Source organism: Argopecten irradians, chromosome 10 (assembly GCF_041381155.1).
Source record: "Argopecten irradians isolate NY chromosome 10, Ai_NY, whole genome shotgun sequence".
Lineage (NCBI taxonomy): Eukaryota > Metazoa > Mollusca > Bivalvia > Pectinida > Pectinidae > Argopecten > Argopecten irradians.
The window spans coordinates 1,393,818-1,417,444 of NC_091143.1; the positions used below are offsets into that span (position 1 = coordinate 1,393,818).

Consider the following 23,627-nt stretch of genomic DNA (forward strand, 5'->3'; position numbering starts at 1 on the left):
GTGAGTTCTGGCTGCGCACGCTTTATATTTTTGTTTCTTAAGTATCTTGAAATTAAGATTATCTATCTGGATTTTCAGCAAATTTTGTGCGGTTTGTTTTGTTGACAAAATTCTTTGAAAATTTCATGAAAAATCATGAAAACTAGTCGCGACCCAGTAGGTTCATGTACAGTAGAACGAATAATCATACCCTGCCTCCACTCCGGTTCCCGGCAGGGTATGAATTCCACCCCGTTGCCGCTAGTGTTGCAAGCCCCGATGTGATCCACATCGGGCACTTTGAGACTGATAAAAATATATTTTTCGGGTATTATCCTTATGTAACTGTATTGTTCTGACAACTATGATCAATATTCAATTCACAAACCTTTCGATTATAATCTTTCATCAACTATTAGTGGTAAAATCCAAGGCAAACACAACACATGTATAATTCTGTTCAAATACGCCGCCATGTTTGAATCACCGGAAACCGTGACGAAATGAAACACTCAACAGGTAAAATATGTTTAAAAAGCCAACAAACTAAGAATAAATATGGTGAAACTGAACAAATGTAAGTATTATTAAGAATTAAGCAAAAAAGAATTTTTAAAGTTCATGTTAAAAACTTTGTAACATTTATTTCTTTCGTAGTGAAAATTTGTAGGTCATTCCATATATGGTACTAGGTGCCATATTTGGAGCGCGAGACTTTCTAACGAGAAGCATCATGGCGGCCAAGTGAGCCGTGTTGGAGATGTGAGCCATTCAAAAGTGCTTCAAAACATAATTTAGACATGGAGGTGGGTAAATAAATCATCATTTTATGTTAAAAATGTTTGATATTGTTGAATTTAATTAAAAAATTACATGACACACATGAAATGCAACATTTTCACCGCTGGATGTTTTGCAACACTACGGGCAATGGGACGGAATCGTAGCTCTGACGACGACCATCTGTCAGAAATCTTCCGTCCGTCGTTCAGAGCTACGTCATCGCAGCTACATGTACAGGTATTTAAAAAAAAACCTTCTCATGACATGGTTTGTTTGCTTGATTAATAAACGTCCTTTTAACAGCTATGGTCATGTAAGGACGGCCTCCAATGTATGCGGTGTGTTGCGTGCATGTTGTGCGAGGTGTGTGTTTTGGGAGACTGCGGTATATTCATGTTGTCTTCTTGTATAGTGGCTGCAAAATCATCAGAATTATGTACCAAGATAAGTATTAAGAAATCCAACAACGGAAAAGTACTTGATTTTCGGTAATGCAGATATATTATGATAATATATAAGGACGTTATATGTTAACTCTGACAGATACTGTGATATGTTACAGCTTTGTCAAATGAAAAGTCATGTTGCATTTCCAATTAATAATATTAGCTGATTTTATCCCTAGTGAAATGACTTCACAGCACATTATGCATGGTGTTACATTTGGTTATGTACATGTGTTTTAACTTTTGACACGACCCCCGAATACACGTCCTTCTACGTGTACGAGTACGTCTACGCTCAGAACTGGAGATGTCTAATGACAACAAACCCTGGTCTCCCCTAGTAGTTATCCCCCCTCCCCAACCCCTCCTATTGACAACAATACCTGGTCTCCCCTAGTAGTTATCTCCCCCTCCCACCCCCTCCTATTGACAACATACCTGGTCTCCCCCAGTAGTTATCTCCCCCTCCTCCCCCTCCTTTAACAACATACCTGGTCTCCCCCAGCAGAGACAGCAGCCTGGACTGAGGGAGTTGTGACGTCGTAATATGTGACACCGGGCCATACAGCTTTTCTGCGTTTACAATATCCGAGGCAGATACCTACAACATCCACAGAACATAAAATTAATTACAGATCATAATTATTTAGATTGATATGATACCAATATTATAGAAACTTACCCTGTAGATTTTCAAATGAAAATCAAGCTCTGTCTCTTCCCTAACATGCATCTACGTAAAGTGTACCTAAAATGTCTGTGAATCAAAGTCTCCCATAAAGTAATACCAACACAAAAACAACGTTTATTTATCATGAGTACATTTAAACACCAATATAACAGTTCTATTATTACATGGGTGCGATTTATTCTCCAAGTGTCAAACAAAAACAGCCCATTCCCTATACAAGAGTGCCTGACTAACAGGTATATAGCGGTGATCAAATTGTTTCTTCAGAGATAGTCCATGCTGATTATGTCATTGTAGTGTGCTTCTGTTGGTCAAACAATGGCGGACATGCCACTAATCTAGATATGTGCTTGGTAAGGGCTTTGTATCTTACACTCTATACAAGGTTTAAATGCCTCTTATAATCCATTTAACTCATAAATTTGTCAACAGTTTATAGTTGTCTCCCATATATACTTGCCTTTGATTTGTCAATAGAACAGAATAATATATAAACATTCACAAATAAAACCCTAGGCTAAGAAATGTCTGGGAATCAGTAGTTATCAATTATTCAAAGTCACAACTGGTGTCAAATTGATAAAGCTTTAACAATTTTGTGAAATTTAACAATAAGGAGATTTGTGTTTGTCTTTATGAAAGAGAAGTACTGAAAGGTTAACCTATAAACATGAAATTTTATTCAAATATTGATACGTATCAAGTCAACATATCGATCCATTACCAATGAAGCTTATAATTTAAAATTAGACAGATTTACCAATGAAGGTAAACTATAGACAAATTTACCCATGAAGGTAAAACTAGACAGATTTACCCACAACGGTAAAACTATAGACAAATTTACCCATGAAGGTAAAACTAGACAGATTTACCCATGAAGGTAAAACTATAGACAAATTTACCCACAAAGGTAAAACTAGACAGATTGATTTACCCATGAAGGTAAAACTAAACAGATTTACCCATGAAGGTAAAACTATAGACAGATTTACCCATGAAGGTAAACTATAGACAGATTTACCCATGAAGGTAAAACTATAGACAGATTTACCCACAAAGGTAAAACTATAGACAAATTTACCCATGAAGGTAAAACTAGACAGATTTACCCATGAAGGTAAAACTATAGACAAATTTACCCACAAAGGTAAAACTAGACAGATTGATTTACCCATGAAGGTAAAACTAAACAAATTTACCCATGAAGGTAAACTATAGACAGATTTACCCATGAAGGTAAAACTATAGACAGATTTACCCATGAAGGTAAAACTATAGACAAATTTACCCATGAAGGTAAAACTAGACAGATTTACCCATGAAGGTAAAACTAGAGAGATTGATTTACCCATGAAGTTAAAACTAAACAGATTTACCCATGAAGGTAAAACTAGACAGATTTACCCATGAAGGTAAAACTATAGACAGATTACCCACAAAGGTAAAACTAGACAGATTTACCCATGAAGGGAAAACTATAGACAGATTAACTCAAGAAGGTAAAACTAGACAGATTTACCCATGAAGGTAAACTATAAACAGATTTACCCATGAAGGTAAGAATAGAAAGATTTACCCATGAAGGTAAAACTAAACAGATTTACCCACAAAAGTAAAACTGAGGACAGATTTACCCATGAAGGTAAAACTAAACAGATTTACCCATAAAAGTAAAACTGTAGACAGATTTACCTATGAAGGAAAAACTAGACAGATTTACCCATGAAGGTAAAAACCTTAAATTCAGGTGAAATATACCCATGAACACCCTACCAGCCTCACCACTATAAACTGTTCACAGTTATATAATTAATTTTTCTTTGTTTTCATACCAAATCTGGCTTTCTGATTGGCCAATATTTTTTTTGCATACCACTATGAAAAAAAAATCCGAGAATGGCGCGAAACCCCGACGTTAACGTGACGTCACAATAGAGACATTGACGTTGCGTATTGATTCGGAAAAAAGAATCCCTTGAAAAAACACTATAATGTTACATTTAAACATACTTCATTTTATCAAATAGAGTATAAAATTAATTATAAGTATTGATGTCACTATTTTTTAATTTTATCGGGTTATGAAAAAAAAATTGTTTGCAAACTTATGTGAGAATCCGCTACGCGGATTCACACAGTTTGCAAACAATTTTTTTTTCATACCCCGATAAAATTAAAAAATAGTGACATCAATGCTTAAATGAAGGGTTTTACCAAATATAGCACAATGTTTAGGAGATTTAAGGACTACAGGGTAATGTCTTAGTTTGTCTAGTTGTCATGTCCATCGAGATATTTTATCTAATGTCCAGAGGCAAACCACACTTTACTTAATCAAAGTTTTCAATAATAGAAGTAACTTTTCTACTCACCTCGATATCATTGATTTTTTTGAGAGCGAAATGTGCCAGCCTGAATATAACATACATCCGCCACAAGGTAAATTTGGTGACAGGGTTCCCATCCAAGTCTATTGTCAGGTTGTCAAGACGACGGATATTTGACAATGCGTTGATCTGTGACAGGGTCCGAATATTGGTAGCACTAAATGTTACTGTCTGAAAAATTGAATAAAAAGTACATTTTACAATTTTGAAATGACTGAAGTTTATATAAGTCAATGACTCTATTTAATAGTCAGTTTTCATGACCACAGTTCCACTCTTTGGGAGATAATTCCCGGAGACAGCACATTAAAGTAGATGTTTCTGTTTCATTAAGGTTATTAGAAGTCTACGATATCCTAGATACAGGGTAAGCTATGTTACAATCAACACTTAGTGCACCCGACACTGATTATCTATAGATACCTTTCTATCAGACTTTAGGTAGCCCACACAGCCAAACTAGTTTATTGATTTTTTTTTCTGGTGATGAAAATGGTAGCTGAATCTAGAATATCAAATATCAATCTACAACCTAAACTTCCTTTCAGGCATTACATTTACAGTAAGAGATTAACTGATAATCTAATTGTTAATTTGAGACAATTTTTTTCATTCTTGCTATGTTCTGACCATCATGGTGTATGTATTGGTATAGATAACTGTGTATTAAGTGTTACAAAAGATAGGAAGTAGTGTCAAGCCGAGTATCTAATTACCAGACGGAAAGGCCAGACTGGATTTAATTAGCAAAAATAAAATACGAAAGTGTGTCTGGTAATCTGTGTTACATGTCAATATATCTAACTATGTACCTGTAGTATATGTACAATGTCATTACGACCCAAACAAAAACGGTGACCCAAACAACAAGAGCTGTTGGAGAACAGCAAAGCTCGCCTATTCAGAAGAAGTTGATGTTCAAGTAATTACTATTTAAACATGGAAATATGACAAATTAACAGACTCAAAAACCCCCTAAAGGGCCCCAAATTGGTTGTATTATCACGTTCAGCATCCATACACATTAGGAAAATAAAATCATAAACATTTATGATGACTTATGCTTAAACAATTGACAAAATAGAAACTTGCTCAAAAACTTTAACATGGAAAGATGACAAATTAACAGACTCAAAAAAGCCCTAAAGGGCCCCAAATTGGTTGTATTATCACGTTCAGCATCCATACACATTAGGAAAATAAAATCATAAACATTTATGATGACTTAAGCTTAAACAATAGACAAAATAGAAACTTGCTCAAAAACTTTAACATGGAAAGATGACAAATTAACAGACTCAAAAAAGCCCTAAAGGGCCCCAAATTGGTTGTATTATCACGTTCAGCATCCATACACATTAGGAAAATAAAATCATAAACATTTATGATGACTTAAGCTTAAACAATTGACGAAACAGAAACTTGCTTAAAAACTTTAACGTGAAATGGAACGCCAACGCCAACGTTGACGCCGACGCTGGGGTGACAACATTAGCTCCCCCTTTCTTCGAATAGGCGAGCTAAAAAGGGCAACCAAAACCAGATTTTTATAGTCTTCACATTTGTTTTCCAGAAATGTTTTTTTTTTTCCAGAAAACAACGACCAAAACAACTTTCACATTGCAGGGTACAAGGTATTTGTGATTATCTCCATGCCTAGTGGTAGTACAGTATTTAATTTATCAAGGTTTGAATGGTAAGTAATGCAGTGTTATATGCAGTTTTCTATATAAATTGTCAATCTAAAATGTCATGTATAAATTTCCACCTCCAATTTTTCCAGTAGATTTATGAAATAATAAGCAATATTCAAGGGCATTTCAATGCTACTTGAGAAGTCGTGTTTCAAAACATTTCAAGGCTAAATGTAGAATCAAGGCTTTTATTATATTAAGGCCTCTTTAAAAAATAAATAGAATTTTCAAAACTTAACTCAAGCAAAACCTTCAAGTATTTTACACATCCAAGTTTTTTTTATCATTTTCATAAGTAATTATACAATAACATATAAATTTGGTTTCAATGTGTAAACATGCATACCCCTAAATATTCAAGTGATAATCTCATTTTAAAGCATTCCTGGGCAACCCCAACCCCCCTCCCTTCCCCTTAATCTTCGCTGTAATACCTGGGTAACTAATTAAGTAGAACATACAGCAATTGCTGAATAGGACAATTTACATTAATAATTTAACTCAGAGACAAAAACTCTAAGTATATTCAGAGTTAAAATATTCTGGACATATTTTGTTATCTGAATCCTGCAACGTCCAATTATCAGAATTAAAATGTGCTAAATGTTAATATCTTGACCACTAGTACTAATTCTGAATATCACATTGACTTCCTTCAGGTCATATTGTACATAATTTTATATTCCAACCAATTGTACCCATAAGAATACATTTTACTTACGTATCCATAGATGGTTAGGATTTATTTACTCATAAAATAATTCCAAAAAATCCAAGTCAGAATCAGTAAAAATTCCTTCGAAATTCAAATGAAAACACAATTCTAAATTCCAATTGTATGACTGGCGTAAAAGTGAAGTTGATGTACGACAATAAATGGTTCAGGTTTAACCGTGAAATGATTAGCGTCTAAAGCTGGTCACCTAATCTTGTAATCCCTGTGTGCATTGGTAGGATTAAACATGGAGAGAAATTTTACTCAACATATAAGCTGTTCTCCCATACAAAATCTCTCAGAGACATTTCCGTGCCATGTTTGTACATAGAACGTTATGTACAGCATCAATTTCTCTCACTGTCTCTACAACAACACTTACTATAAATGCCAAAAAGAAGGAAATTAATATTCAGAGTTAAGAAAATCCCATTTCTTTATCATCTATGAAAGCATAAAAACAGATATCAATATTTAAATCTATTTTTTCTTATTATGTCTGATACAGTGCAATAGATGACTACAAAATTTAATGTTGTGACCTTGAATCTAAATAAGTGACCCTTGGGTATTAACTTAAGGAATGATTTTTATTGTTTGTTGGTTACTGGTGTGTAAACTGCATTTTTTGTACAGATATTTTAAATGACGTGCGTTAGCGGAAATGTTAATATTGAGGTATATACAATATATTCTATATACTGAGGTATACAGTATATTCTGTGTACTGAGTCAGTCAATCACATTAAGTGGATTATGTTGCACACACTAGTACATGTCATACTCGTACAATTTCCTTGTTTAGTCCCACCAAAAGGGATTTACTTTCTAACATGTAGATTAAAAAATAACACTATAGTGTATAGTTCTGTACTTTAGTGTATAGTTTTGTACTTTAGTGTATAGTTTTGTACTTTAGTGTATAGTTTTGTACTTTAGTGTATAGTTTTGTACTTTAGTGTATAGTTTTGTACTTTAGTGTATAGTTTTGTACTTTAGTGTATAGTTTTGTACTTTAGTGTATAGTTTTGTACTTTAGTGTATAGTTTTGTACTTTAGTGTATAGTTTTGTACTTTAGTGTATAGTTTTGTACTTTAGTGTATAGTTTGTACATTAGTGTATAGTTTTGTACTTTAGTGTTTTGTGCTTTAGTGTATAGTTTTGTACTTTAGTGTTTTGTGCTTTAGTGTATAGTTTTGTACTTTAGTGTTTTGTACTTTAGTGTATAGTTTTGTACTTTAGTGTATAGTTTTGTACTTTAGTGTATAGTTTTGTACTTTAGTGTATAGTTTTGTACTTTAGTGTATAGTTTTGTACTTTAGTGTATAGTTTTGTACTTTAGTGTATAGTTTTGTACTTTAGTGTATAGTTTTGTACTTTAGTGTATAGTTTTGTACTTTAGTGTATAGTTTTGTACTTTAGTGTATAGTTTGTACTTTAGTGTATAGTTTTGTACTTTAGTGTATAGTTTTGTACTTGTGTATAGTTTTGTACTTTAGTGTATAGTTTTTGTACTTTAGTGTATAGTTTTGTATTTTTAGTGTATAGTTCTGTACTTTAGTGTATAGTTTTGTACTTTAGTGTATAGTTTTGTACTTTAGTGTATAGTTTTGTACTTTAGTGTATAGTTTTGTACTTTAGTGTATAGTTTTGTACTTTAAGTGTATAGTTTTGTACTTTAGTGTATAGTTTTGTACTTTAGTGTATAGTTTGTATAGTTTTGTACTTTAGTGTATAGTTTGTACTTTAGTGTATAGTTTTGTACTTTAGTGTATAGTTTTGTACTTTAATGTATAGTTTTGTACTTTAGTGTATAGTTTTGTACTTTAGTGTATAGTTTTGTACTTTAGTGTATAGTTTTGTACTTTAGTGTATAGTTTTGTACTTTAGTGTATAGTTTTGTACTTTAGTGTATAGTTTTGTACTTTAGTGTATAGTTTTGTACTTTAGTGTATAGTTTTTGTACTTTAGTGTATAGTTTTGTACTTTAGTGTATAGTTTGTACTTTAGTGTATAGTTTTGTACTTTAGTGTATAGTTTGTACTTTAGTGTATAGTACTTTAGTGTATAGTTTTGTACTTTAGTGTATAGTTTTTGTACTTTAGTGTATAGTTTTGTACTTTAGTGTATAGTTTTGTACTTTAGTGTTATAGTTTTGTACTTTAGTGTATAGTTTTGTACTTTAGTGTATAGTTTTGTACTTTAGTGTATAGTTTTGTACTTTAGTGTATAGTTTTGTACTTTAGTATAGTTTTGTACTTTAATGTATAGTTTTGTACTTTAGTGTATAGTTTTGTACTTTAGTGTATAGTTTTGTACTTTAGTGTATAGTTTTGTACTTTAGTGTATAGTTTTGTACTTTAGTGTATAGTTTTGTACTTTAGTGTATAGTTTTGTACTTTAGTGTATAGTTTTGTACTTTAGTGTATAGTTTTGTACTTTAGTGTATAGTTTTGTACTTTAGTGTATAGTTTTGTACTTTAGTTTTGTATATAGTTTTGTACTTTAGTTTAATGTATAGTTTTGTACTTTAGTGTATAGTTTTGTACTTTAGTGTATAGTTTTGTACTTTAGTGTATAGTTTTGTACTTTAGTGTATAGTTTTGTACTTTAGTGTATAGTTTTGTACTTTAGTGTATAGTTTTGTACTTTAGTGTATAGTTTTGTACTTTAGTGTATAGTTTTGTACTTTAGTGTATAGTACTTTTTGTAGTTTTGTACTTTAGTGTATAGTTTTGTACTTTAGTGTATAGTTTGTACTTTAGTGTATAGTTTTGTACTTTAGTGTATAGTTTGTACTTTAGTGTATAGTTTTGTACTTTAGTGTATAGTTTTGTACTTTAGTGTATAGTTTTGTACTTTAGTGTATAGTTTTTGTACTTTAGTGTATAGTTTTGTACTTTAGTGTATAGTTTTGTACTTTAGTGTATAGTTTTGTACTTTAGTGTATTTTGTACTTTAGTGTATAGTTTTGTACTTTAGTGTATAGTTTTGTACTTTAGTGTATAGTTTTGTACTTTAGTGTATAGTTTTGTACTTTAGTGTATAGTTTTGTACTTTAGTGTATAGTTTTGTACTTTAGTGTATAGTTTGTACTTTAGTGTATAGTTTTGTACTTTAGTGTATAGTTTTGTACTTTAGTGTATAGTTTGTACTTTAGTGTATAGTTTTGTACTTTAGTGTATAGTTTGTACTTTAGTGTATAGTTTTGTACTTTAGTTTTGTATTAGGATAGTTTTGTACTTTAGTGTATAGTTTTGTACTTTAGTGTATAGTTTTGTACTTTAGTGTATATAGTTTTGTACTTTAGTGTATAGTTTTGTACTTTAGTGTATAGTTTTGTACTTTAGTGTATAGTTTTGTACTTTTAGTGTATAGTTTTGTACTTTAGTGTATAGTTTGTACTTTAGTGTTAATGTATAGTTAGTTTGTACTTTAGTGTATAGTTTTGTACTTTAGTGTATAGTTTTGTACTTTAGTGTATAGTTTTGTACTTTAGTGTATAGTTTTGTACTTTAGTGTATAGTTTTGTACTTTAGTGTATAGTTTTGTACTTTAGTGTATAGTTTTGTACTTTAGTGTATAGTTTTGTACTTTAGTGTATAGTTTTGTACTTTAGTGTATAGTTTTGTACTTTAGTGTATAGTTTTGTACTTTAGTGTATAGTTTTGTACTTTAGTGTATAGTTTTGTACTTTAATGTATAGTTTTGTACTTTAGTGTATAGTTTTGTACTTTAGTGTATAGTTTTGTACTTTAGTGTATAGTTTTGTACTTTAGTGTATAGTTTTGTACTTTAGTGTATAGTTTTGTACTTTAGTGTATAGTTTTGTACTTTAGTGTATAGTTTTGTACTTTAGTGTATAGTTTTGTACTTTAGTGTATAGTTTTGTACTTTAGTGTATAGTTTTGTACTTTAGTGTATAGTTTGTACTTTAGTGTAATAGTTTTGTACTTTAGCGTATAGTTTGTGCTTTAGTGTTTAGTTTTGTACTTTAGTGTATAGTTTTGTACTTTAGTTGTAGAGTTGTACGTTAGTGTTTAGTTTCACACTAGTCTTATATAAAACCCCTATAAAGTAAATCTCTATGTAAAATCCTGTCTATAAAAACTACCTTGATAAGATGGTCACATCTCAAATTGTGTTGAAATTGGTCTAAAAAAGTGGTTTTTATGCAGAGGTGGTTGTTATGGCAGGTTTGACTATATATGTATGTATCTTACCTGTACCCCTGGAAATCGCGTCCGCACCTTGTGTAGGTGCTTTACAATATCGTCAAAGTCTATAAACTTGAAGAAGATATGTGTGATAGCAGCCGCGGCTTGCATGCCCCAGTTTCTGTCGAGCCCTTCCAGAGATTTAGCCCCGTACAATGTCAGCGTGTCCCCTTCCAGGTCAGCTAAATTGTTTAATCCCCCAGCTTGAGTTGTGTCCCCTTGACTATAAAAAATGCAATAAAATAAAATATTTATATTACCATTTTTACATCAGAATAATTTCATATCTTATTCAGAAACTATTGCAATAAATTACAACAGGATTTTTGCCAGCTATTTTTGGAAAAGGACCCTAAGCAAAAATTGGGAAAATATCATTTGTGTTCAAATCTAGGAAAATACAAAAACTATAACTTTGCTATTTTTTTCTAATTTTGAAAAGTTCTGGAAAAATATACGATCTTCAATTTTTACAAGATATTGATATTATTGTCGTAGCTTTTCACATCATTTGTGAGTTTTAACTAAGTTTTACCACAATTGGGAAAATTTTACTGCATTTGTAAATACAGTTTCAATTGGGGATTGGTCCTTCTACCGGACCTTACAAAGGCCTGGCAAAAACCCTGTACAATCATAAATTATCAGATAAAACAGCTCATCATATATGTTGGAATGACAAGAACATCAAATTTTATCCAGAAATGAGGTTAAATTAATACCCGAATATAATGGTCTCCTTGAGTTGTCCACATTTCTGAGGATCGGTTTTTTTGACACTGTTGGCACTGTTAGAACTGGTACGAGGCCGGTCCTTGTCTGTCCCATCAGCTACAGTGGTACTCTGGGCACTGCTCGGCCGACTCCCTCCTCTACTGCTGTACTTCTCACTGTATCAGAAAGGTTCAAGATGAAGGTAACTCTTTTTTTTACATAAACACAACTTCCATTTCTTATTGCAGAGCAGCAAAGTATAATTTTTCTCAAACTTTTCTAATAAACCAGCTTATTTTTCTTCATACACTCATCAATCCCATTCAATATCATTCTCATCCCACAGATTTTAACCAATTCTCATACCACAGATTTTAACCAATTCTCATCCCACAGACTATAACCAATTCTTCATCCCCACAGACTATAACCAATTCTCACCCCACAGACTAAACAATTCTCAATTCTCAACATCCCACAGACTATAACCAATTCTCATTCTCTTCCCACAGACTCTTAACCAATTCTCACCTCACAGACTTTAAACCAATTCTCATCCCACAGACTATAACAAATTCTTCATCCCACATACTATAACCAATTCTCATCCCACAGACTATAACCAATTCTCATCCCACAGACTATAACCAATTCTCATCCCACAGACTATAACCAATTCTCATCCCACACCACTGGACTATAACCAAGTTCTCATCCCACAGACTATAACCAATTCTCATCCCACAGGACTATAACCAATTCTCATCCCACAGACTATAATCAATTCTCATCATGCCCAGACTACAGACATATAACCCAATTCTCATCCCACAGACTATAACCCATTCTCACCCACAGACTATAACCATTCTCATTCACAGACTATAACCAATTCTCATCCACAGACTATATAACCAATTTCTCATCCCACAGACTATAACCCAATTCTCTCATCCCACAGACATATAACCAATTCTCATCCCACAGACTATAACCAATTCTCATCCGACACAGACTATAACCAATTTCTCATCCCACCATCCCACAGACTATAACCAATTCTCATCCCACAGACTATAACCAATTCTCATCCCACAGACTATAACCAATTCTCATCCCACAGACTATAACCAATTCTCATCCCACAGACTATAACCAATTCTCATCCCACAGACTATAACCAATTCTCATCCCACAGACTATAACCAATTCTCATCCCACAGACTATAACCAATTCTCATCCCACAGACTATAACCAATTCTCATCCCACAGACTATAACCAATTCTCATCCCACAGACTATAACCAATTCTCATCCCACAGACTATAACCAATTCTCATCCCACAGACTATAACCAATTCTCACCCCACAGACTATAACCAATTCTCATCCCACAGACTATAACCAATTCTCATCCCACAGAACTTTAACCAATTTCATCCCACAGATAACCACAGACTCACAGATAACCCAATTCTCATCCCACAGACTATAACCAATTTCTCATCCCACAGACTATAACCAATTCTCATCCCACAGACTATAACCAATTCTCATCCCACAGACTATAACCAATTCTCATCCCACAGACTATAACCAATTCTCATCCCACAGACTATAACCAATTCTCATCATCCCACAGACTATAACCAATTCTCATCCCACAGACTATAACCAATTCTCATCCCACAGACTATAACCAATTCTCTAATCCCACAGACTATAACCAATTCTCATCCCACAGACTATAACCAATTCTCACCTCACAGACTATAACCAATTCTCATCCCACAGACTATAACCAATTCTCATCCCAGACTATAACCAATTCTCACCCACAGACTATAACCAATTCTCATCCCACAGACTATAACCAATTCTCATCCCACAGACTATAACCAATTCTCATCCCACAGACTATAACCAATTCTCATCCCACAGACTATAACCAATTCTCATCCCACAGACTATAACCAATTCTCATCCCACAGACTATAACCAATTCTCATCCCACAGACTATAACCAATTCTCATCCCACAGACTATAACCAATTCTCATCCCACAGACTATAACCAATTCTCATCCCACAGACTATAACCAATTCTCACCCCACAGACTATAACCAATTCTCATCCCACAGACTATATAACCAATTCTCATCCCACAGACTATCACCCACAGATATAACCAATTCTCATCCCACAGACTATAACCAATTCTCATCCCACAGACTATAACCAATTCTCATCCCACAGACTATAACCAATTCTCCACAGACTATAACCAATTCTCATCCCACAGACTATAACCAATTCTCATCCCACAGACTATAACCAATTCTCATCCCACAGACTATAACCAATTCTCACCTCACAGACTATAACCCATTCTCACCCCACAGACTATAACCAATTCTCACCTCACAGACTATAACCAATTATCATCCCACAGACTATAACCAATTCTCACCCCACAGACCCCAATTCTCATCCCACAGACTATAACCAATTCTCATCCACAGACTATAACCAATTATCACCCCACAGACTATAACCAATTATCACCCCACAGACTATAACCAATTATCATCCCACAGACTATAACCAATTCTCATCCCACAGACTATAACCAATTCTCACCCCACAGACTATAACCAATTCTCATCCCACAGACTATAACCAATTCTCATCCCACAGACTATAACCAATTCTCATCCCACAGACTATAACCAATTCTCATCCCACAGACTATAACCAATTCTCATCCCACACAACTAAAACCAATTCTCACCCCACAGACTACAACCAATTCTCATCCCACAGACTATAACCAATTTCTCATCCCAAAGACTATAAATTATATCAATTATCATCTCTTTGCGAGGCCTCCTTTATTTTTTGTTTAATGAGTCCATGCACTGACCAGTCCATGCACTGACCACAGGGTTACACTGACCACAGGGTTACACTGACCACAGGGTTACACTGACCACAGGGTTACATTGACCACAGGGTTACATTGACCACAGGGTTACATTGACCACAGGGTTACATTGACCACAGGGTTACACTGACCACAGGGTTACATTGACCACAGGGTTACACTGACCACAGGGTTACACTGACCACAGGGTTACACTGACCACAGGGTTACATTGACCACAGGGTTACATTGACCACAGGGTTACATTGACCACAGGGTTACCACAGAGTTACATTGACCACAGGGTTACATTGACCACAGGGTTACATTGACCACAGGGTTACATTGACCACAGGGTTACACTGACCACAGGGTTACATTGACCACAGGGTTACACTGACCTGTGAACAGACTCAAGGTCAAGGTTCTCTTCGCTGAAGGTCATTGGTTGTACAAGGTCAGAGTTAGGTACGGAGCCCACATGGTTGGCGTAAATGTCTGGCATTTTAACGAGCTTTCCCGTCCGGTTCATCATTGTACCCTGCATTACTTCCCATTGTCGTTTGGCATTGTTGATGGCTATTCTCTTCTTTTCCTAAAATACAAATTAATTAATAATCTCAAATAAATGAAAATTAAAATCTTAATATTTGCAATGTTCAAGTATATTTTATCTATTTATTTTATTTTTTTTCTCATATATATATTTTTTTTTTTTGGCTGTCACCAATACTTTAAAACCCATGGCTCTTGGGTCATTAAACCATCTTAGACTGATGGTTTCTACTTAGCAAATCAAAAATGACATTTGGCTTTATTTTTAGTAACATCATTTGTGATTGGTTATAAGTCTGTTTTAGACTTTAAGATAGTTTCGTGACATTGAGGCCTTGTTTAAGACAAATTTTCTAAGAAATATTGTCAGGGTTGCATGCTTATTGATTTTCAAAATAAAAATGAGTTATGATCAAATGTTTAATAATGAGGTTAAGCAAAATAATATTTTTTCTATAATTTTGCTTCTTGCATCTTTATGTTTTTGAATTGATATTATACTGTAAAAGTATTAAAACAGAATGTAAATGAATATATCTGAGCAGTAATAGTAGATCTGACCACCAGCCTTATAAAACCATCCCACCAACACCATACAGAATACTAATATCTCAGCCTACATAGGTCTAGCCACTTGTCTCTGGTAACTTACTATTCACATTTATCTTCATAACTTTATAGCAGAATTTCTATAAGTACTTCTTTACAAACAAAAACACAAACATTACGACATAGAGATTTATAAATGTAAGAACATATTTAAAGGTTTAATTATACATAATATTTTTTGTGTGAGAAATTTATGCCAACAAGGACATAGTCATTCAGATCCCCCGCCAATGGACATATCAAAGCTGAAGTAAGTTTGATTGTGGAGACTTATGTGGATGAAAAAAAACAGGAAAAAGGAAGTTGAGCTAAAGAAAGATGGAGTATAATTCAAGTAGAGCGGGGCTGCAATTGTTGAATCAGGTATACAGCCTTGACATTTATATTAGACTATATACACAAAGATGGGTGGAGTTTTGCAAAGTAACATTTACCATTTACCATAATATTTTCAGCAATGTTTCCATGGTAACGGAAAAAGTGCAAAAAATGAATACCTAAAAATAGCAAAAGGTACTACTAGACCATAAAAAGAATGTGTCTATGAAGTTTCGTGGAAATATCTCTGCTGGTTTTAGAGTTATGCTCCGGAAATGAACCTGCTACAAAAATATGATATTTTCAGCAATGTTTCTATGGTAACAGAAAAAAACACAAAAAGTGAAAACCTAAAAATAGCAAAAGGCCCTACTAGACTATAAGAACAATGTGTCCATGAAGTTTCATGGAAATATCTCTGTTGGTTTTAGAGTTGTGCTCCGGAAACGATTCTTACACAAAAATCTGCCATTTTCAGCAATGTTTCCATGTTACAGAAAAAATGCAAAAAATGAAAACCTAAAAATAGCAAAAGGCACTACTAGACCATAAGACCAATGTGTGTATGAAGTTTCGTGGAAATATCTCTACTGGTTTTAGAGTTATGCTCTGGAAACCATTCGTACGGACGGACAGACGGACAGACAGATGGAACCCATTTGTATATCCCCCGCCAACTTCGTTGGGCAGGGATAATTAATTCAGAGAAATAGGAATGTCTGCATGCACACACCTGTATATAGTGGATTACTTTACCTAGTCTAGTATGTGACAGATAATGAACTCAAAAGTGTCAGTAAAGAAATATTAAATAAATTCAATAAAACTTCAAATGCTCATTATTTTTCCTCTCACACACGAATTCTCCTCAGAATTATCAGGATTATATTTTTATTTGAATTTATGAAATATTGTTAACACTTCCTTATAACTCCTCTGGTCAAGTGACAGTCAAAGGGAAGTAACTCTAGAGAAACCCAACAAGTCTAATCAAAGAATGTACTAATTTGGATCTAATCCAAAATAGAAGTTAATTAGTAGGTTTAAAACTTGAAATTTTAATAAAACTAAAGTGATCTTGCAGTTAATCTAAATATTGAAATAAGATAAGTTTACTTAAGAAAAGATACATGAAGTTTCTTTAGCTACTAATTGATATAATTTTGAACATAGAAATGTTATTTACCAAAAACGGTATCTGGAAATGAATAACAATTCGAAATATGTGTAAATATGGCGAAGTGGTTTGTTTAATAAAAATAAATAAATATGGCGAAGTATTTGTATAGAATTGATGGTTGGTTAGACAAATGTAGAGTAATTTTATCTCTGTTTGAAGTTTCAAACTTCAGCTTTATTAAGTATTAATGTTATTGCAATGCACTCAGAATATTCTGACATCATTTGACATTTTCATTAAAGAATTTTTTTTTTAAAGATTACAATGCCTATAATCTTTTTTAATGAAATACCAATCATCAGTTTCAAAATAACTTAGTAGATATAAACTTTATCTACTCCTCCTCAAAATCAGATATGAATATGAAGAATATGTATAGATGTTGTGATCAACAATTTCAATCCATCTGATATTTTATGTGTATGTGATTCCCAGGTTGTATAGAAGTATGGTGAATTAACTTATTAGTGTTATGGTCTAAGCACACCATGCTGAACAGCTGTGGGGCAAAGCCATGCTTGTTACGGATGCTGCGAGATCCAGCAGGCTTAGCCTGTAGAATGTATGCATACCGTGATGGGAGGTGCACTCTGTACTATGGGTGATGACACTACCTTCAATACGGCTGCTTTGCTGCCCTCTCGTTTCTTCTCCTCCTCCTTCCTGGCCATCACCAACGCTATCCGTCGCTCCTCCTCCTAAACAAACCACACAGCTCTTTTAGTAATGAAAAACATTATTCTAACATTTCAAAATCAAATACAATCATCAACTTCTAATTGCTCAATTATTCCAAACAGAAGGTAATTGTAGACATGTCTAGACCAAATCAATGAATATTATACCACAGATATTATATTTAGTACTACTCAACATTATATAATAACAAGTAATTGGTGTCTACCCGTTTACACTGTATACTCAGAAGGTGTTTCCCGGTCAGATTGCGTTGGAACATGAGGGACATAAAGCTCTCACGTTTCATACAGCTGATCATCGGGTCTAACACAACACGATCAGACCGAAACAAAAGTCCTAGGTCCATATCCGACAAAATGTTCAGAAAATCACAAAACAAAAACAGACACACAGTCTAAAATAGTCCTCATAGAAAAATTAGAACCAAAACTTTTGTTCTGTGTCCAAATTTGGGTTAAGAGTGACAAAGATGAAACTTCTATGTGATGTTGTAACAGAGCAACATTTAGACGTTAATTATAAACATTGATCCCAAATATGGTGGTACGACCAACTGCCACAGCGTGAGGTCGGCCGATGTTTTCAGCGGTATGATTATGCTATCTGGGAGTATACATTTATAATGAGATCTAATGTTACAGTTTCGGGTGACATTGGCTCAGTATTGACCGATTAAAACACTATAACATAGTCTAACGGTAGGATTGTGTGCAATACACATGAGACAATAGACAGTTTACATTCGTATAAATACATTATTTAAGAACACAGAATATTTAGACAATATCAATATACCCTCTAAGTACTTAACGTTCAGTTTTTGAAAATGTTCTAATTTCATTCAAATGTTTTTAATTACCAGGTAATGTATCAAACATTTTGTTATTTTTTCAAATCCAAAAGTTCACTTCAAAGATAATTATTTGAAATCTTAGCCTTAGCAACATCAGTACATGTGTCTGATGGATTCACTAGATAAATAATTATTTCACTGGTATTAAGCTCATATCTGGCAATAAGTCCATGTCTGGTAATAACCCTTGTCTGGTGATAAGTCAATGTCTAGTAACAAGCCCATGTCTGGTAATAAGTTAATGTCTAGTAACAAGCCCATGTCTGGTAATAAGTTAATGTCTAGTAACAAGCCCATGTCTGATAATAACCCTTGTCTGGTAATAAGTTAATGTCTAGTAACAAGCCCATGTCTGGTAATTAGCCCATGTCTGGTAATAAGTTAATGTCTAGTAACAAGCCCATGTCTGGTAATTAGCCCATGTCTGGTAATAAGTCAATGTCTAGTAACAAGCCCATGTCTGGTAATAAGTTAATGTCTAGTAACAAGCCCATATCTGGTGATAAGTCAATGTCTAGTAACAAGCCCATGTCTGATAATAACCCTTGTCTGGTAATAAGTTAATGTCTAGTAACAAGCCCATGTCTGGTATTTAGCCCATGTCTGGTAATAAGCCCATGTCTGGTAATAAGCCATGTCTGGTAATAAGCCATGTCTGATAATAAGCCCATGTTTGATAATAAGTCCATGTCTGGTAATAAGCCCATGTAAAAGCCCATGTCCGGTAATAAGCCCATGTTTGATAATAAGTCCATGTCTGGTAATAAGCCCATGTCTGGTAATAAGCCCATGTCTGGTAATAAGTTAATGTCTAGTAACAAGCCCATGTCTGATAATAACCCTTGTCTGGTAATAAGTTAATGTCTAGTAACAAGCCCATGTCTGATAATAACCCTTGTCTGGTAATAAGTTAATGTCTAGTAACAAGCCCATGTCTGGTAATTAGCCCATGTCTGGTAATAAGCCCATGTCTGGTAATAAGCCATGTCTGGTAATAAGCCCATGTTTGATAATAAGTCCATGTCTGGTAATAAGTGCATGTCTGGTAATAAACCATAATAAGCCCATGTCTGATAATAACCCTTGTTTGGTAATAAGTTAATGTCTAGTAACAAGCCCATGTCTGGTAATTAGCCCATGTCTGGTAATAAGCCCATGTCTGGTAATAAGCCATGTCTGGTAATAAGCCCATGTTTGATAATAAGTCCATGTCTGGTAATAAGTGCATGTCTGGTAATAAACCATAATAAGCCCATGTCTGATAATAAGCCCATGTCTGGGAATAAGCCCTTGTCTGGGAATAAGCCCTTGTCTGGTATTAAGCCCATGTCTGGTAATAAGCCCATGTCTAATAATAAGCCCACCCGATTTAAATGTTATTTCTCTGTGATTAACAAGCTCATACAGCAGTGTTACAGCAAAATCAGAATAAACATATCTGTTATACTGTACATAAGGAAAGGCTTATACAGCAGTGTTACAGCAAAATCAGAATAAACATATCTGTTATATTGTACATAAGGAAAGGCTTATACAGTAGTTTTACAGCAAAATCAGAATAAACATATCTGTTATACTGTACATAAGGAAAGGCTTATACAGCAGTGTTACAGCAAACTCAGAATAAACATATCTGTTATACTGTACATAAGGAAAGGCTTATACAGTAGTTTTACAGCAAAATCAGAATAAACATAGTAGAAAGTATTTTATACTGAAGGCCAAACCCTGGCAACATCATAAAACATCTTTAAACAAGTCTCATTTTTTTAAAGGAGTGTAAGCCTATTTATGTCCAAGCATGATAATTTTTTATATAATTTTGCCAACCATAATGGAATCAGAAAATTTTTTTTTTTTTTTTTTTTTTTTTTTTTTTTATTTTAAGATTGTTTATCTATTAAATTAAGCAATACATAAAACATAAAATGGGTTCCATTATATCCTACATAAACTAAGACAAATTGTGTTACAAAAGTTTTTTTTTTTTTTTTTTTTTACAGGAAAATTTTTATTTCAGACACACCAAATGTACAACATGTATATAAATGGTATATAAATACAAATTTTGTTTAACAATAATATTTTTATCAATTTGTCACCATAAATCCCTTCAAAGATTATTGCTTATTAAACATATTGTAATAAAGTTAATGTATTTGAATATATAAAATAAAAGTTTGTCTCATTTGCAATACCATGACATTAAAAAATGTGATTTTGGATATTAAATCAAAGATTTTCAAGGGACATAACTCAGACAAAATGCGAATGAACTATGCAATGGATAAATTACTATTTTGCAACATATAAATAATACATCATATATTTTGACTTTTATAGTAGTTTTATAACGAATTTGTCGATGACCATAATAAAGCAAATCGAAATGAAAAAAAAAATATTGAGTCGATGACTTGTGTAAACCGGAAGAAGATAACTCTCATAACCGGAAATCATAACGAAAACAACATACACGTGGTTTTTTCGTTGGAGAAGTACCTGTGCGAAGTATTTGTATGTATGTGGAGAAAACAATGGTTTGAACAGATAACTATTTCAGGTGAGTATTATGTACGTCAGTATAAATAGTGTATTTTACTTAATATTGCACAAAAATAATTATTTCCAATATATTATGACACGTGTCGTTCTGTTAATCTTTTTCAGATGAAGTGTACTGTAAAGGACAGCTACATTGAAAGTTATCAAGGACAGTGAAAATTATGGTGAAGGATTAGGAAGATTTGAGTGTGAATCTTGATGTCATTTTACTGAAAACCAACTGGATTTACTATCAAAGTTTCACAGAATATCGGAGTCAAGATTTATTCCGAGGATTTCACAAGCTGATTTTATGAATGTTAGGAGAGGTGATTTGTTGTACTTTTTAGTTCTCATGACTGAGGAATCAGAAATTAACCTGGAAACAGCCCTATCAAAATTTGTAACAAGTATTTAAACAAAAACAACTTAAATAAGTAATGTGATGAGTTAACAGAAGACAAGGGTGATTCCTCCAATGTTTGTAAGCCATACATGTTAAAGTCAGTCAAACTCTCAAACATCTACGGCACAGGAATTATACAATTTCAAAAATATTTTAACCACTAAGGTCACACATGGTCCATGATAATATTGGGTTTGTGTCACTTCACCCAGAGAAGGCTTATAGTGATCTGTATAACATTTGTATAACTAAATGACAACTGAAGGTAAATATGAATGATAATTAAACCTAATCTTCAGTCCTTGGATTCTACAAGGTCTAAACATAGCCCATTGATGTCATCAAGTTAGTAGAGAAAAAAAAATTACATGGGGGGGGGGGGGGGGGGGGGGGGAATAAATACATTTCGACGCGCACATCAAATCATGCATGCTTTTAGTATAAGATGTTTAGAATTTAAAGTTATTTGAATAATTTACAAAACTTAATCCTAAATTCTGGTTATAAAAAAGCAAAAAATTCATAGAAAATCGAAGGATAGGCCTAGAACTGATACTAGTTGTTCAGGTAGATGGAGTACAGTAGATTATCTGTCCTAAAGTCAAGTGAATCAGTTGATTTATCACAAAATTTCATAAATGTTTCATAAAAAAAAAAAGAAAAATCTAAAACTGACAGCAAAACTTCCAATAAACACAGAACTTGGTTAAAAAGCTAAAATGGAGGTAAGTATATTCATCACAGCAAGCAATGCAGGAGAATATATATACTACCCGTCCCCGGAGGGGCAGAATGCTGCCCAGCGGGGCCGAGGGGTAGGGCAGAGAAGATAGAGGTTCAGGGTGATGGTAGCCACTCGGGATCACAGTGGCGCTCGCTACCTTTGGAAACACGCTATAAGATGCCTGTGGGTAAAAGAATAAATGTAACTGACCTCAACTTATATTCCAGAATCTATACTCACTACAACTTTAACTGACTCAATTGATAAAACCTTTCAAAAATAATCATATTTTCTAAAACTGTGACCTTGATAAATTATTGAATTTGTAATGATATAAATAATTCACTGTGACCTTGACATTGATTACTTAGTGGTGACCTTGAAGTTGAATTCTTCATTGTGACCTTGACATTGAATACTTATTGGTGACTTTGATATTGACTATTTCATTGTGACCTTGAAACTGAATACTTATTGTTGACTTTGATATTGACTATTTCATTGTGACCTTGAAATTGAATACTTATTGGTGACCTTGATATTGACTACTTCATTGTGACCTTGAAATTGAATACTTATTGGTGACCTTGATATTGACTACTTCATTGTGACCTTGAAATTGAATACTTATTGGTGACCTTGATATTGACTACTTCATTGTGACCTTGAAATTGAATACTTATTGGTGACCTTGATATTGACTACTTCATTGTGACCTTGAAATTGATTACTTATTGGTGACCTTGATATTGACTACTTCATTGTGACCTTGCAAGGCATTGAATACTTCACTTTGACCTGGACACTTGGTAAATTAACTAGGACCAAGGAATTAATTAAAACTTGATTAGTGTTATGTCCGTTCATACTTCTATGACTAAGATTGACATGTTTAACTACATATTAAATCACTAGACTAAACCATCCCAGGATTATGCCCGGCCACCTCGTTATAGACACTCACCACGCCCTTGTTAAAGTGAATTTGTCTCTACTAAATCAATACTAATAAGTTCCAAACCTCAGATAGAATATTCCACATGTTATATAAGTGATTCCAGTTCAATATCACATGTAGTTTACATAACAGACAAGGTTTTATTCTGATTTTACTGTAATGAAGCCTTTCCATTATACAAGCATTCAAACATACTCTTTTTTCATAAATATTGATTATAACAATTG

At 33.5% G+C, this 23,627-nt stretch overlaps 1 protein-coding gene and 1 long non-coding RNA gene across 11 annotated transcripts in view; one reads left to right on the forward strand and one right to left on the reverse strand.

Annotated features, from left to right (window-relative positions):
• The window catches only part of LOC138332870 (leucine-rich repeat-containing protein 49-like), a 127,136-nt gene that overhangs the window by 23,062 nt on the left and 80,447 nt on the right, over window positions 1-23,627 (reverse strand). For 5 of the 10 annotated variants that reach the window (XM_069280862.1, XM_069280854.1, XM_069280852.1 and 2 more), the window contains 7 exons: window positions 22,492-22,623; window positions 17,789-17,914; window positions 14,956-15,149; window positions 11,639-11,806; window positions 10,923-11,139; window positions 4,275-4,460; window positions 1,700-1,809 (listed from right to left, as the gene is read on the reverse strand). In XM_069280862.1, coding sequence (XP_069136963.1) covers window positions 1,700-1,809; window positions 4,275-4,460; window positions 10,923-11,139; window positions 11,639-11,806; window positions 14,956-15,149; window positions 17,789-17,914; window positions 22,492-22,623 — 1,133 coding nt within the window. The remainder of the gene's footprint in view (window positions 1-1,699; window positions 1,810-4,274; window positions 4,461-10,922; window positions 11,140-11,638; window positions 11,807-14,955; window positions 15,150-17,788; window positions 17,915-22,491; window positions 22,624-23,627) is intronic. The other 5 variants (XM_069280859.1, XM_069280856.1, XM_069280853.1 and 2 more) reach the window with 5 other exon arrangements.
• Window positions 20,514-21,596, forward strand: LOC138332872 (uncharacterized). The gene is made up of 2 exons (XR_011209900.1): window positions 20,514-21,331; window positions 21,439-21,596. It is a non-coding gene; the product is annotated as an uncharacterized lncRNA (long non-coding RNA).